Below are 14,626 nucleotides of genomic sequence, written 5' to 3'. Positions count from 1 at the left end.
CGTGATGAGTACCTAAGGATTGTAACTTCAGTGTTTTTCAACAATGACATGACATTCAATTGCTATGTGGAGGTAGACCTCTAGCCTACCTGATCTGACCAATGAGTATACACGCGCTGTATCATGGTACACGTATGATTATTATTAGTCATATTTTCATGTCATTGTGGCCTTTTGTTATTGTTTAATGTATTGTCACATATTGACGTTTGGGTCGTGTTGTAGGATTCCCACGTAACGTTAGAAAAACGGAATATATTGTTGTGTATAATCCTAACTCACACTTGAACGGAGAGGGGGGGGGGGGGGGGGGGGGGGGTGAGTGTTCTTTTCTGTGCCCCTCTCATCCGCCGGACATTTCACTGAATCCAAAGATCGCCATGGAAATCAACAAAGACACCGCCATGCCCTCAACTTGTGTCCTGTGAAGAAGAAAAAAGGCCCGGATCAACAACAAAGAGTTTGTAGTATACTGCCTCTCAGTCTCTGTGCTGTCAGAGAAAGATTGCGCAACAACAGTATTAAGCGACACATTGACTTCTTCTGCAGCCGAATGGCCATGCTCAACATCAGAATCTGCACACAACTTAATGCTCGGAGAAAGTGTATTTTAATATTGCATGGAGAGAATGGTTGTTGCTATGCATTAGTTGCAGAGGAACATGCACGCATTTGACTTTTAGCAGTGTATAGTGTGACTGAATAGCCGACGACTGTCTACATTTTCACACCGTCTATTGTTGCTTTTATTTCTCTCAACTTTCTTTCTTGTGTTATTCAGCCGTTTAACCAAAACCACAGTCAGCAATCTCACAATACCTGGGATTGATGATGCACGCGGACCAATAGGAGAGGGGCCACGGCACGCGGATTGTTATTTGATGGGTGAACGTTGGTAGGGGGATAGGGCGTCCTCCAATGAGTGTCTGAGTACCGGGTCACATGTTGCCCCCCCCACCCCCCCCCCCACAAACCCTTCCTCCCCATTCATCAGGGGTGGACTGTGTTGTCTTTTCAATTCATTTATCTGCAGGAATGATTGCGACTATCAGTCTACTGCTCACCGCTTGACTGGGGAGGTGAAAGTTTCGCCACAGGAAGAGAAACCGCAAAATACAATATTGTAGCCTCCGTGATTCGCGTGTGGATCGGATGAGAGGTAGAACAGGAAACATTCCTATCTTGTTTTAGGTAAATAGAACATATGTGGATTGGAGTTTGCTCAGCTCAGTAAAGTCCGCTATATATTTTTGTTGCAGAGCAGAGAGAGAGAGAGGTATAGAGGTCAGAAGAATATCTGTGCATGATTTTTAATTCCTGCTCTCAGTTGCCTCATTGAGTTGTAGACTGACGGAAGATGCTGCTGGACGCAGGACCCCAGTACCCCACCATAGGAGTCACTACGTTTGGCTCCTCAAGGCATCACTCAACAGGCGAAGTAACAGAACGAGAAGTGGCTTTGGGGATAAATCCATTCGCAGACGGTATGGGCGCTTTTAAAATCAACCACAGCTCCCACGACCTTAGCTCCGGCCAGACGGCGTTCTCCTCCCAGGCTCCCGGCTATGCTGCTGCCGCTCTGGGTCACCACCACCACCCGACACACGTCAGCTCCTACTCCACGGCAGCATTCAACTCCACCCGTGACTTTCTCTTCAGAAACCGGGGCTTCGGAGACGCAACCAGCGCGCAGCACAGCCTGTTTGCCTCCGCAGCGGGAAGTTTTGCAGGGCCACATGGACACTCCGATGCCACCGGGCACCTGCTCTTCCCCGGACTCCACGAGCAAGCCGCCAGCCATGCGTCATCTAATGTCGTCAACAGCCAGATGCGCCTTGGCTTTACCGGGGACATGTACGGCCGGGCTGACCAGTATGCCCACGTTACGAGCCCCCGCTCCGACCACTACGCCTCCTCCCAGCTGCATGGCTATGGCCCTATGAACATGAACATGGCGGCTCACCACGGGGCAGGGGCCTTTTTCCGATACATGAGGCAGCCCATCAAACAAGAGCTCATCTGTAAGTGGGTCGAGCCCGAACAGTTGTCGAACCCCAAAAAGGCTTGCAACAAAACTTTCAGCACGATGCACGAGCTCGTGACCCACCTGACAGTGGAGCATGTCGGTGGACCGGAGCAGTCTAACCATATCTGCTTCTGGGAAGAGTGCGTCCGAGAAGGAAAACCGTTCAAAGCCAAATACAAACTTGTAAATCATATCAGAGTACACACCGGAGAGAAACCATTCCCATGTCCCTTCCCCGGCTGTGGAAAAGTGTTTGCCCGATCGGAGAACCTGAAGATCCACAAGAGGACTCACACAGGTAAGAATCAAAAGCACGATCACAATATCCACTCCAAAAGCTGTTTGCGTAATACATGTTATGCTACTATAAGTTCAATGTTTTGATTATGTTTGTTGAAATACTAATACAAATTGCTTGATTTAGTCATGTGCCACTATAGCCTAGTGTTCCTATTCTGTACTTTTTTGAATTCAATAGGTTGTGAAATAGGACAATGTGACATGCTGTTGCATTGTTTATCTTAGCGGTACAAGTAAACGTGTCATCACAACAAAATATTAATGAATACATAGCCTACAGCAATTTAATATATGTTGGTAGCCCATGAAAAAAAAACGAATGCTGTAATATACCTGAAGATAATGTTTTGTCATGTTGAATGTGGTGGTAGCCTAAATTCCCCCACCACACTGAAATGTTCATGTTAAATTGGAATATGTACGTATTTATATTTCTATTGTGTAACATTTAAAAAAAATATCTAAATATATATATATATATATTTGTTTAGGTGAGAAGCCTTTCAAGTGTGAGTTTGATGGCTGCGACAGGCGGTTTGCTAACAGCAGCGACCGGAAGAAACACATGCACGTCCACACTTCTGACAAGCCTTATCTCTGCAAGATGTGCGACAAGTCCTACACACATCCCAGCTCTCTGCGGAAACACATGAAGGTCAATATTGGGTTTACTTTTACATGTTATATTCCATTTTATTTATAATGTATATTTTTAATTCCTACACCCTTTCGAGAATGAAAGTGCATGCATAACATTGCAATAGCCTACATTCCAGCAAACACGAACACAGAAACAGCAGGGAGACGCCATGCACCAAATGCAAATACCTGTTGTGTCTTCATAGAGCCTCTCTGTTGTCATATCCAAAATATTGCATCATACATTTTAATGTCTGGACATTTAAAGTGGTTTATCGTGAACATTTAATTAAGCTATTATTATTTCTTATTCTCACAATTAAGAATCAAACTGGAAGCCTGCATATTTCTAGAAAGCATGCCAGTCTATGAATTCTACACTGTAAAATGTTAAGTATTGTTTTTCACTGTCTTGCAGGTTCACGAGGCTACCACGCAAGGACCTCAACCGTCGCCAGCGGCCAGTTCCGGGTACGAATCGTCCACGCCGCCCACCATCGTGTCTCCGTCCACAGAGAACCATAACTCCAGTTCCATATCACCGGCAGCCTCGACAGTACACCACACGACCAGTCACCACACCACGCTGTCGTCAAATTTTAATGAATGGTACGTGTAAAATATTTTCACAAAGCCTGCAGAAATAGGACTGGAATCAAAGACTTTGAAAGTCAGCCTATAACGCGAGGACCGAGAAAAAAACGAGGAAGCCAAAATGGTTGGTTAACGGCTAAAGAGAAAGAGAGAGAGAGAGAGTGATGCATGGACAAGGTGCAAAGCCAGCTACCAAGTTAACGGCATTTTTCCTGACTCTTTTTTGAAAGACTGCACACAAGAGATCTCAATGCATGCTATCTGCGGGTCGTGGCCTGATTTGGGTTTTGTTGTACATAAAGATTCCCAGTTCAAAAATGTCATATTTTATTTTGTAAATACTTATATAACAGTTTAACGGATTTGTGCAAATGTGGTCCCTAGATATATGGAAAATGAAAATGGTTTTACCAATAATATTGCGATGACTAGTGTTGATTGAACAGAATGTTGTAGTTGATGTGTACCAAATGTGAATTACTAAGTATAACTACCGTCTCCACTATATCGACCTTACCGACTATTAGTCTATTAATGTGCTTTTGTATTTGGTGAAACATTTCGTCTACGGTCCAGTTGGAGTAGCACAGTACTTACCATTGCTGTTAGTTAATGTCATGTCGATAAATCGTGTATAGTGAAAGCCTGAAACTCCGTGTCGTCTGTTTATGTAGGCCTTCGTGATAAAATATAACAACTATTTGTTCATTACCTTGATAATGTCAAGGAAGTATTACCTACATGTAAATAGCTAAATTTTCCATATTTATCTGCATGTAAAGGGTAACACATGTTAGAAATGATCGGTATTTATGGAGAAATGCGCTAGTATGTAAAATTTAGTTTGCAAAAAATGTTTGGTTACATTTCGTACTATATTAAAGGATTAAAACTACAACCAACTATTTGCCTTTTCCATATTTTTGTTTCTCAAAGCCTACATGTTGTTTAAATAGGCCCATGACTGGATCCCAAAATGAATGACGTGTGATTATCTTTGTATACACTCACTCATGCATAACAAAAACAAAACACGTAAATAGATGACCAGGTCTTTATTAAACCATTACATAGGAGTTATTCTAAAGAACAAATTAATTATAATACTAAACGTAGGCCTAAAGAATTAAAATGACTAAAATATAGGACTAAAATATTTCATAACACATCGATAAAGGGACATATTTGGACCAACTTATTAGGGTAAAACCAGGATGCATTATACGCTTATTAAAGCGTAGAATTCTAAATCACATCATGCTTGCCTTTTTAGGCTTGCAGAATCAAATTCTGTAATACGAATTAATGTGACGTAATTCGATTTCCCCTGTTCTTGTGTCCCTTTTATCCAAAAGTAACATCCCAGCCATTGCCCTCGAGTAATGTGAGAATCGAAAAGATGAATAGTGACAGTTCTACTTCTCAGTCAGAGTAAAACGAAATTGTTTATGTTGTTACTTAATTGTTATCGGTGTTATTCAGTTTCCCGTAGCTAGCTGTGTCGGATGGATGCCATAGTCTAGTGTTGAGGAAGTGTTGGGATTTCTCGAGTCAGTGTTGTAGTCTTTGTTCCGTGGTGCAGCCTGGTTGACCGGACCATTAGGCAGGGTTCACGTCAACAGACAGACGCCAGTGATCACAAGCCTGGCCTGCGTGGTTAACACTGCCAGTGCGCTGGGCTAGGCGACACAGAATACAATGTTCCCGTAGATCTGTCAGTCTGCAGCTGACAACATGACACATTGGAACGGACGAAAAATGAAACAATTCTAAAATAAAAGCCGAAGCTAAATAGACTGCAAACAATGTAGTATTGCATAATGATCAATCATCAGTCACAGTCCACAGAGAGAGAGAGAGAGAGAGAGCGAGAGAGAGAGAGAGAGAGAGAGAGAGAGAGAGTGTGTGTGTGTGTGTGTGTGTGATTGGAATGGCGGAAATGCATGATATCTGAGGTGATCTGTTTGAAATGTATTCATATTTTCTTTGCATGGGCTATTAATTTTTTAGATAAATGAATGATGGTACTAAAGTGGCTTTTTCGACTCTATTTAACACTATCTATCAGGTTATAGTGTTGATACGTTTTCATTCACGCACCGTTAGACCCAATAGAAATGCCGCGGAGACTATATATATATATCCAAACATATGTTTTGATTCATACAATGGGATTCATTTTGTTTTGAAAAGACCTGTCCTTATCGTTTCCTGCATTTTCTGACAAAGCCAGAAGGCAGAGATATAAATCAATATCGACTCTGGTCTTAAATGTCCCATGGAGATAACACATATAGGCCTAAAATGTATCTTTGTAATATTATTAGATGTTGCCAAATCGTAACGTAGCTTTATAACATCGCACAACAGGCTCGACGAAGCAGCACATGCAGTACATGGCGAGGCCGAATTAAAACGCAGTGTCCTGAAGAACTGTGAGACCACCAGGGTCTCCCATGTACAAATATAATTGCCACACAAACAGGACAATAAAGAAATATGTATATTCAGAGGTTCCATTAAGTTACTCAAGTGCAAGTTGTTTGTGTAGGGTTAGGGTTTAACCCTCCAACTAGCAATAATGCAAGAGGTGCCTTAACAATCACACAATATGCTTAATCGTGGTAATCTAACAACAAAACGAACACAACAGGACTACAACCATTTTTAAAAAAATCTCCGCTTGTTTCCTATCTTCAAATATTCTTTGTTGACTTTTATTCTGTAACCAAAACACCAAATTGACAATGTGTCTGTTTTATGTAAAATGTCAATTATATTATTTATGTATTTTAAATGTGTTTACGGCTCATTTAATGACATTTGGTTTACATTTTGGAATGTAAACGAAATATATATCACTGGTAAATTCCATAGTTGAGATTCTCCATTTACAAAATAGCTGACATGGAAATCTTCCCGTCTCCATGTAAAGATGTCTGAATGACAGACGGTGTAGCCAACGGCGTGCATGGGCTCTCATGAACCCCATAACATACAGAATAGGGAAAGCTTATCGTTTCAGTTTGGTTCACATTGACTTCATTTGTTCAGTTGACTGTATCTGACATTTGTTAACAATCGCTACAACCGGAAAACGGCAGAGTTGCAGTTACAACCGTAGAAGAGCGCAGGCGCCAGCCCTCAGCGCGCCTCGCTTGTCTATGAATATTTATTACTTGTGCTAGTAGCCAGTAGACCAATCTCGAGATCTGCATGTTGCTTTCCTTCCATGATATAAATGAATGCGCATTTTCACGTTCTATGAACGCACTATGAATTATATTCAAAACTAGAGGAAAATATTTGGTCAATGAAAACAGATATATTTCCCGTATAGCTTTAACAAACGTGTTATTCCAACACACAGGTTGCTCCAAATATGTTGTTAAATTTACAGTATGATCACATTTTGACATGGACGTTAAATATTCCCTTTAGAAGTTATTGGAAATCAACGTTTCATTCTTCAGTGATAGGCCTATACCAAACGGATAATACATCATATTGAACACTGCCGTTAGCTAGCAACAGCTGCATCCTTTCTCCAACAACATTAGCCAATATGTTTCAGAATAATGTCACTTATTATTTCACGCTCTAAACAAAGTCTTTAAGAAATTATTTAAAAAAAAAATTATTATAACTTTTTTTTTCTGATTGGGAAAATAGTTTTTAAATTAATGTGCACTTGAATGTGGCCTATACGTTCTTCAAATCTGTCAAATGAGAATATCAGTGTAGATTTGAAGTTAATGGCGGAGTTAACAGGCTGCAGGCAGGGTTAGTTGAGTATCCGGTCACTGAGTGGAGTAGTCTATGTTGGTTGACCCCGGCAGTACATTAAGGGATTGACGCGTGAGTAGTCTATGTTGGTTGACCCCGGCAGTACATGGAGGGACTGACGCGTCACGCATGTAACCGGAGAAGAGATGGAACGCTCGGGTGCCACTTGATGAATATCCTGCCCATGTCTGCCTGGCCACGGCTCCCCAACTCTGTTCCTCAACTAAATTAATAAGGGAAACGTTTACTCTTAAAGTCACTTTTAACGTTGATCTTATTATTATTATATTTACGTCAAATAATATGCTCTGCAAGACAACATGCTGATTTGGAATGGTATAGGGTAGTCTATGTTTTTTCTTCATCCAAAAATGGTCACTGATGATACAGACATTGTTTTGCGCTGATTTGCCCAATAGACAATTGATCTTTTGATTGAACTTAGATTTAGATATTTAGATAAATGAAACATTAATTCGGGTTACCTTGTGGGATAAGATGTCTTCAACTGACTCTTTTTGAAAAACGTTGAAACAATGATTTCACCTAAATTCCTATTACTAACAACTCAAATAACCCCGGAAGTACATATTTTCAACTTTACCTTAAATTTGGGAAATAACATAGCTCTACCGGAAGTCCAGAGGATCATACTAGCAATGCCATATTAGAGTGGTAATTTGCATAGCATTTTGACTCATTTACACAATATTACAAAAATTAGCTTAGGTCTGATTCAATGGCTTTTATAGAAAGGTAAGCATTGTTTAATAAGGACTGATGTCAAATTCAAAACAATTATGGTAATTTTGGATGTCCAAACATGAATATTCAATTACAGTGAAATTAATGGGTTTTCAGGTAGTGTAGGCTATAGTGCAATGTCACTCAAAATGTTTTTCCAAAAGATCCAGGTTCTTCCACCCTGGTTCCCACATGTTCAGACTACATTTTCAGGTAATTTATGACAAAGTGCATTTATTTAAATCACTATTATAGAAATTATATTAAAGGCTGCCTTAATGGGGGAATCAGCAGCTTCTACATTAATTTTGAACTTATACATTAATGATATGTACCAATTGATTCTTGAAGAATATAACTTATACATTCCTCATGAGCTTAGTTCAACTGTGGTACCCCATCAGAACCAGAAATGTAAGCTTGTTTTACACCAATATTTGTAAACAAACAAAATACTATATAGTCTCAAAACATGGTTAAACACTGATGGCCAGTCCTTGCATCCATACCTCTGTCTATCCTGCCCCATTCCTTTTTACTAACCCATGGGTGGGGGTGGACTTTGTTATTGTTTCTACTACTGATTTCCCCTTTAAATATTCTGTGTTGTTAACAATTCATTCATATTTTCCCCCAAAATCAGTATTTTTTAAATAATAAATAAATGTAGGCTACCCTATTCTTAGTCTACTGTACTATTATTTACTGACGTACCAACCGCCTGGTTGAGCACATTTTTGCAAAATTCTTGCTTTTTAGTCTTTTAAAATTGATTAAATATGTATTTTCAGATTCCTACTCTTCATGGTCTCTAGTAACATAAATGGTGCAATATTAATCCCTCTGAATTCCTGCCTTTAATTCCATATCTGTGGTGACAGATATATTCTTACAGCCCTCTAAGTGAGAGTGCCACAACACTGACCTGCAAAAAAACAAAATTATACAAATGATTTAAACGCAGGGGGGCTGACTGAGTTGACCAATCCGGTTCAAGTAAAGATTTTTTTCATATCCACGTCTAAATTCATTGTCAAAACATGCTCTTTCAGTCGTTTGAAAAAACCCTTGGCAGAAATGTGCATTATTATTATTATTATTATTATTATTATTGTATTATTATTATTATTATTATTGTTATTATATTATTATAATTTTCTTGTTGTTATTATTGTCGTTATTATTAATATTATTATTGTTATTATATTATAATTATTTTTTTATTATTGTTGTTGTTATTATTGTTATTCTTTATTCTGCTAAGGTTATGTGTGTTACTGTGTTGTTCTTTCTTCAGTCTTGTTTCCTATCATCAATCAAGGCCATGCAGACAAAGACATCCAGCTATATAAATCAGAGAGCCGCTGCCAAGGACCCTTCATATCACCATGGTTTTCTTTCCATCAACTTACTATCTTCATGGAGTTACAATTATATTTTTTCTAGTTACATAACGTTTCCTTTAAATGTTATATAAATTCCCTTAGAGTCTATTGACGCACCAGTGCATGAATATAAGTAGCCCAATTGTTTTTATCCCCATCAAAATCTGTCAGTTTAAACAAGAGATATCTGTTTTTTTTTGTTGTTGCATGGGCTGAGTCTCAATCCACTTCATCTGTCTATAGGCGTCAGCATGCTTCAGTTTGGGACGGTGCCTTGCCAAACTCAGCTAGCTGAACTGAAGGAGTGTGCTTCATACTCCCTTAAAAGAACAAGAGCAAAGCAGCAATAGTACTGTTTGTCCATCTTGAGACGCCGTAGCTAGTATACACTTCCTTAAAATAGTATGAATTAATCTAAGATAACTCAAGAAATCTATCATTAATTTAGATTAATTTAACTAAGATGTTTGGTGCAGTATTACTCAATGAAAACATGTGCATGAAAATGAGTCATCTCTCGTGGAATGACAACAAAGACATTGAAGAATCACAACTGTTGCCCAATCGCCAACGAAGGGCGTAGAAACATCGGCTTGCCTCCAGAAAAAATGTTGTGTGCCCGAACAGCCAAAAATACCCTCGCCGAAGTCCAAAATGAACAAATGTCACAAAATGACATCATAATATACGCACAAACTCTCAAGAACTGTTTCAGCTGGGAAGCATGCAGATGCCTTAAAAGTCAATTTATGTTTGATTCGAAAACGAGGTCGGAGACGCCATAGGACGTGTGTGGCACAATCACAGACCCCCTGGAGGCTTGCAAAGGCCAAACCGAGCTCTGTTTACCCCCATGCACCTCCAAAATATTGGTAACAATGTGGAGGACTCCATATAGCTTTGCATTGACATGATTGGTTGACTGTAGATTAGGGCGGGTGATCCTGTGTAAACACAAACTTACTTCCTTGACAACTTCCTTCACAACAGGTCTGCACTGCTCCGCAAGAAGTATGAATGCCCTGACTTCTGCAGAGGCTGTATTAATATACATGCTGTACAGCCAATGCAGATGTCATATTGACCATGCAGCGCCTTTAAAAGGAGTTTGTGTTTATATAGGACCTCCCGCCCACCCCCCACCTACCATAAACCACCCTCTGCATTGTTAAAATATTTGGGAGGCGCACAGCGACGCGGTATGGAACTCAGTTTGGTCTCTGCATGTTTCTGGAGGCTCCGTAATTACGTCACACCCTCCATACGGAGCCTCCGACCACATTTTCGGATCAAAGCATAAATTGGCTTTTATGGCGGCCTTCCGCATCTGTGGTGGAATGTGACCGAGCTACAGCGGTGTTTGAAAGACCATGAGACATCTCATCTGTGGTGGAATGTGACCGAGCTACAGCGGTGTTTGAAAGACCATGAGGCATCTCATCTGTGGTGGAATGTGACCGAGCTACAGCGGTGTTTGAAAGACCATGAGACATCTCATCTGTGGTGGAATGTGACCGAGCTACAGCGGTGTTTGAAAGACCATGAGACATCTCATCTGTGGTGGAATGTGACCGAGCTACAGCGGTGTTTGAAAGACCATGAGACATCTCATCTGTGGTGGAATGTGACCGAGCTACAGCGGTGTTTGAAAGACCATGAGACATCTCATCTGTGGTGGAATGTGACCGAGCTACAGCGGTGTTTGAAAGACCATGAGACATCTCATCTGTGGTGGAATGTGACCGAGCTACAGCGGTGTTTGAAAGACCATGAGACATCTCATCTGTGGTGGAATGTGACCGAGCTACAGCGGTGTTTGAAAGACCATGAGACATCTCATCTGTGGTGGAATGTGACCGAGCTACAGCGGTGTTTGAAAGACCATGAGACATCTCATCTGTGGTGGAATGTGACCGAGCTACAGCGGTGTTTGAAAGACCATGAGACATCTCATCTGTGGTGGAATGTGACCGAGCTACAGCGGTGTTTGAAAGACCATGAGACATCCCATCTGTGTTGGAATGTGACCGAGCTACAGCGGTGTTTGCGCATCCGAATGGTTTGGCTACAAAACAATTATGACCACTCTTAGGAAAGTACTTAAGTTAAAATAATTTAAACTACTACTTAAGTAGGTTTTCTTGGTATCTGTACTTTACTATTTGTATTTTTACCAACTTTTATTCCATTACATTCGGATTTTATTTGTATTTTAATTTTTTTTTTTTTTACTATATTCATTTTCCCTGACAGAAAAATTCCCGACAAGAAAATTGTCCAAAAGACACAATTATCAAGAGAATATCCTGGTCGTCCCTACTGCCCTGATCTGGCAGACTCACTAATGCTTAATTTGTAACGTATGTCCGAGTGTTTGAGGATGCCCCTGGATATCCGTAAAATTAAAAATAAATAGAAAATGGTGCCGTCTGGTTTGCTTTATGTAAGGACTTTGAAATGATTTATACTTTCAATTTTACTTTTGATACTCAATTACATTTTGGCAATTGTGTTTACTTTTGATACTTAAGTATATTTAAAACCAGATACTTTCAGACTTTTAGACAAGTAGTATCTTACTGGCTGACTTCCACTTTTACGTTTCCTATTAGAGTATCTTCACTTTTACTGTAGTATGACAATTGGGTACTTTTCCCACCACTGGAGACTGGGTACATATACATTTATAAGACAAAAAGGAATGTAGCAACTGCTGATTGCCCCCTTAAACCACATTTCATGACCCATGTGGTCAATTCATCAATATTAAAAGTTAAGGTCGCCTTTAAAATAATTTCTATAATAGTGATAAAAAAAAATGCACTTTGTCATAAATTACCTGAAAATGTAATCTGAACATGTGGAACAATGGTGGAAGAACATGGATAATTTGTTAAGTCTGAACATGTGGGATCCATGGTGGAAGAACATGGATCATTTGTTATGTCTGAACATGTGGGATCCATGGTGGAAGAACCTGGATCATTTAAAATGTTAGCGATATTGCGCGACATTGAGTGACATTGCACTATAGCCTACACTACCTGAAAACCCATTATTTTCAATGTATTTGAATATTGATGTTTGGACATACATTTCCATAATTTGTTAACATTTGACATCGAACTCCTTATTAAACAAGGCATATCTATAAAAGCTATTGAATCAGACATAAAGTCATTTTTGTAATATTGTGTAAATGAGTAAAATGCTATGCCAAATTGCAATTCTAATATGGAATTACTAGTATGACCCTCTTGACTTCTGGTAGATGTCTGTTATTTCCCAAATAAGGAGTTAAATATGTAACAAAAAAACAACAAACATTTCCTGAGCTTTCTTTAGCCTCACAGATATAGGACAGACACTTTCAAAACTTTATTCCTTGTGTTTTGTTTTTTCACTGTCTATTTTTGCAATTTATGAATGCTTTATTCAGTGTGTTTCTATGGGATTTGGACCAGAAGGACAAATTAAATATTTTTTCAAAAAACATTTGTATATAAATATATATATTATTGTACTAAAATGGGTCCTACAATTCAAAGTGAAAATAGTTAAGTGATCCATGGTACAAGCATCTTAAAACAACTCCATATATCAGCTTATAACAGAGAAGGATGTGAGAGGAGCTGTACCTGCTCTTCTAAAAAATGTAAAGGTCGTATTTTTTTCTTCTCTCTTCCTCAATTCACATGCGCTTGCCCTCAGTCTCAGGCGAGCTGCTCAAACGCTTGAGTCTGATAGGTTGATTTGACAGACTGAGCCGCTGTATGTGCCTAATTCTGCAGCATTGAATTTTTGGTCGGCGTGTCAAACTCCAAATGCATGCTGTGTGCATAAAGCTGACTTGACCGCATCAGAAGTGTATGAATACGCCTAGATCTGTTGCTGTTCTCTGATATATAACTACCGCGGAAAGTCCTAGTCAGGGAGGAAGTCATGCAACGATGATGTCATAATCATCTGCATTGCCCACGTTCCTAATTTGTTGGATGTGGAATCGAGATATAAGCATTTTTTTTAATGTATACATTCTGGAATATTACTATGTATGTTTGTATGACACAAAGTAGCATATTCCTGTTTAGTAGATTGCTATTAGCAGCTCCTTGTTTACACCTGTAACAGAAAGGATGTCATAGCCTGTGGGAGGCATAGATGACACAGTGTGGATGATATATTTGTCTAAATGGCTAAAATATAATATTATCTCCACGTGGTATTAAAGAGCAATAGAAAGAATGACAACCTGTGCATCATATTTTACCACCCATATGGCTAAATACATAATTACAAGCAAATCAATGAATTTGTTCAATCCGACACAGAAGCCATAACTGGTCTTTCATTATATTAAAAACAATAGTAAAGTCTTCATATGATTGACAAAATACATTAAAAACCAGTTCAAATAATAGGTGAAGACAATACAGTAGTGGAGCTGTATGAGACCCCAGTCAGTACCCAGTAGTAGAGCTAACTGAGACCCCAGTCAGTACCCAGTAGTAGAGCTGTATGAGACCCCAGTCAGTACCCAGTAGTAGAGCTGTATGAGACCAGAGTCAGTACCCAGTAGTAGAGCTGTATGAGACCAGAGTCAGTACCCAGTAGTAGAGCTGTATGAGACCCCAGTCAGTACCCAGTAGTAGAGCTGTATGAGACCAGAGTCAGTACCCAGTAGTAGAGCTGTATGAGACCCCAGTCAGTACCCAGTAGTAGAGCTGTATGAGACCAGAGTCAGTACCCAGTAGTAGAGCTGTATGAGACCCCAGTCAGTACCCAGTAGTAGAGCTGTATGAGACCCCAGTCAGTACCCAGTAGTAGAGCTGTATGAGACCCCAGTCAGTACCCAGTAGTAGAGCTGTATGAGACCAGAGTCAGTACCCAGTAGTAGAGCTGTATGAGACCCCAGTCAGTACCCAGTAGTAGAGCTAACTGAGACCCCAGTCAGTACCCAGTAGTGGAGCTGTATGAGACCAGAGTCAGTACCCAGTAGTAGAGCTGTATGAGACCCCAGTCAGTACCCAGTAGTAGAGCTGTATGAGACCCCAGTCAGTACCCAGTAGTAGAGCTGTATGAGACCAGAGTCAGTACCCAGTAGTAGACCCAGTCAGTACCCAGTAGTAGAGCTGTATGAGACCCCAGTCAG

General features: G+C 40.0%; 1 protein-coding gene across 1 annotated transcript; it reads left to right on the top strand.

Annotated features, from left to right (window-relative positions):
- Positions 1–1,016: 1,016 nt before the first annotated feature.
- Positions 1,017–4,461, top strand: LOC110535166 (zinc finger protein ZIC 1). Its single transcript, XM_021620028.2, has 3 exons — positions 1,017–2,324; positions 2,818–2,981; positions 3,384–4,461. Exons 1-3 carry the CDS (start codon positions 1,358–1,360, stop codon positions 3,582–3,584), a joined length of 1,332 nt encoding a protein of 443 aa, XP_021475703.1. The 5' UTR covers positions 1,017–1,357; the 3' UTR covers positions 3,585–4,461.
- Positions 4,462–14,626: the final 10,165 nt, after the last annotated feature.

Source organism: Oncorhynchus mykiss, chromosome 11, assembly GCF_013265735.2.
Source record: "Oncorhynchus mykiss isolate Arlee chromosome 11, USDA_OmykA_1.1, whole genome shotgun sequence".
Classification (NCBI taxonomy): domain Eukaryota; kingdom Metazoa; phylum Chordata; class Actinopteri; order Salmoniformes; family Salmonidae; genus Oncorhynchus; species Oncorhynchus mykiss.
Note: the sequence above shows the minus strand (reverse complement) of the source record. Positions and strands in the feature narration are given on the sequence as shown.

Bases quoted from the DNA above. Each gene is read 5' to 3' on its own strand.
- LOC110535166 (XM_021620028.2), top strand. From the start codon at position 1,358: ATGCTGCTGGACGCAGGACCCCAGTACCCCACCATAGGAGTCACTACG. The intron at 2,325-2,817 runs GTAAGAATCAAA...ATATTTGTTTAG, and splicing joins CCACAAGAGGACTCACACAG to GTGAGAAGCCTTTCAAGTGT. The intron at 2,982-3,383 runs GTCAATATTGGG...ACTGTCTTGCAG, and splicing joins CTCTGCGGAAACACATGAAG to GTTCACGAGGCTACCACGCA.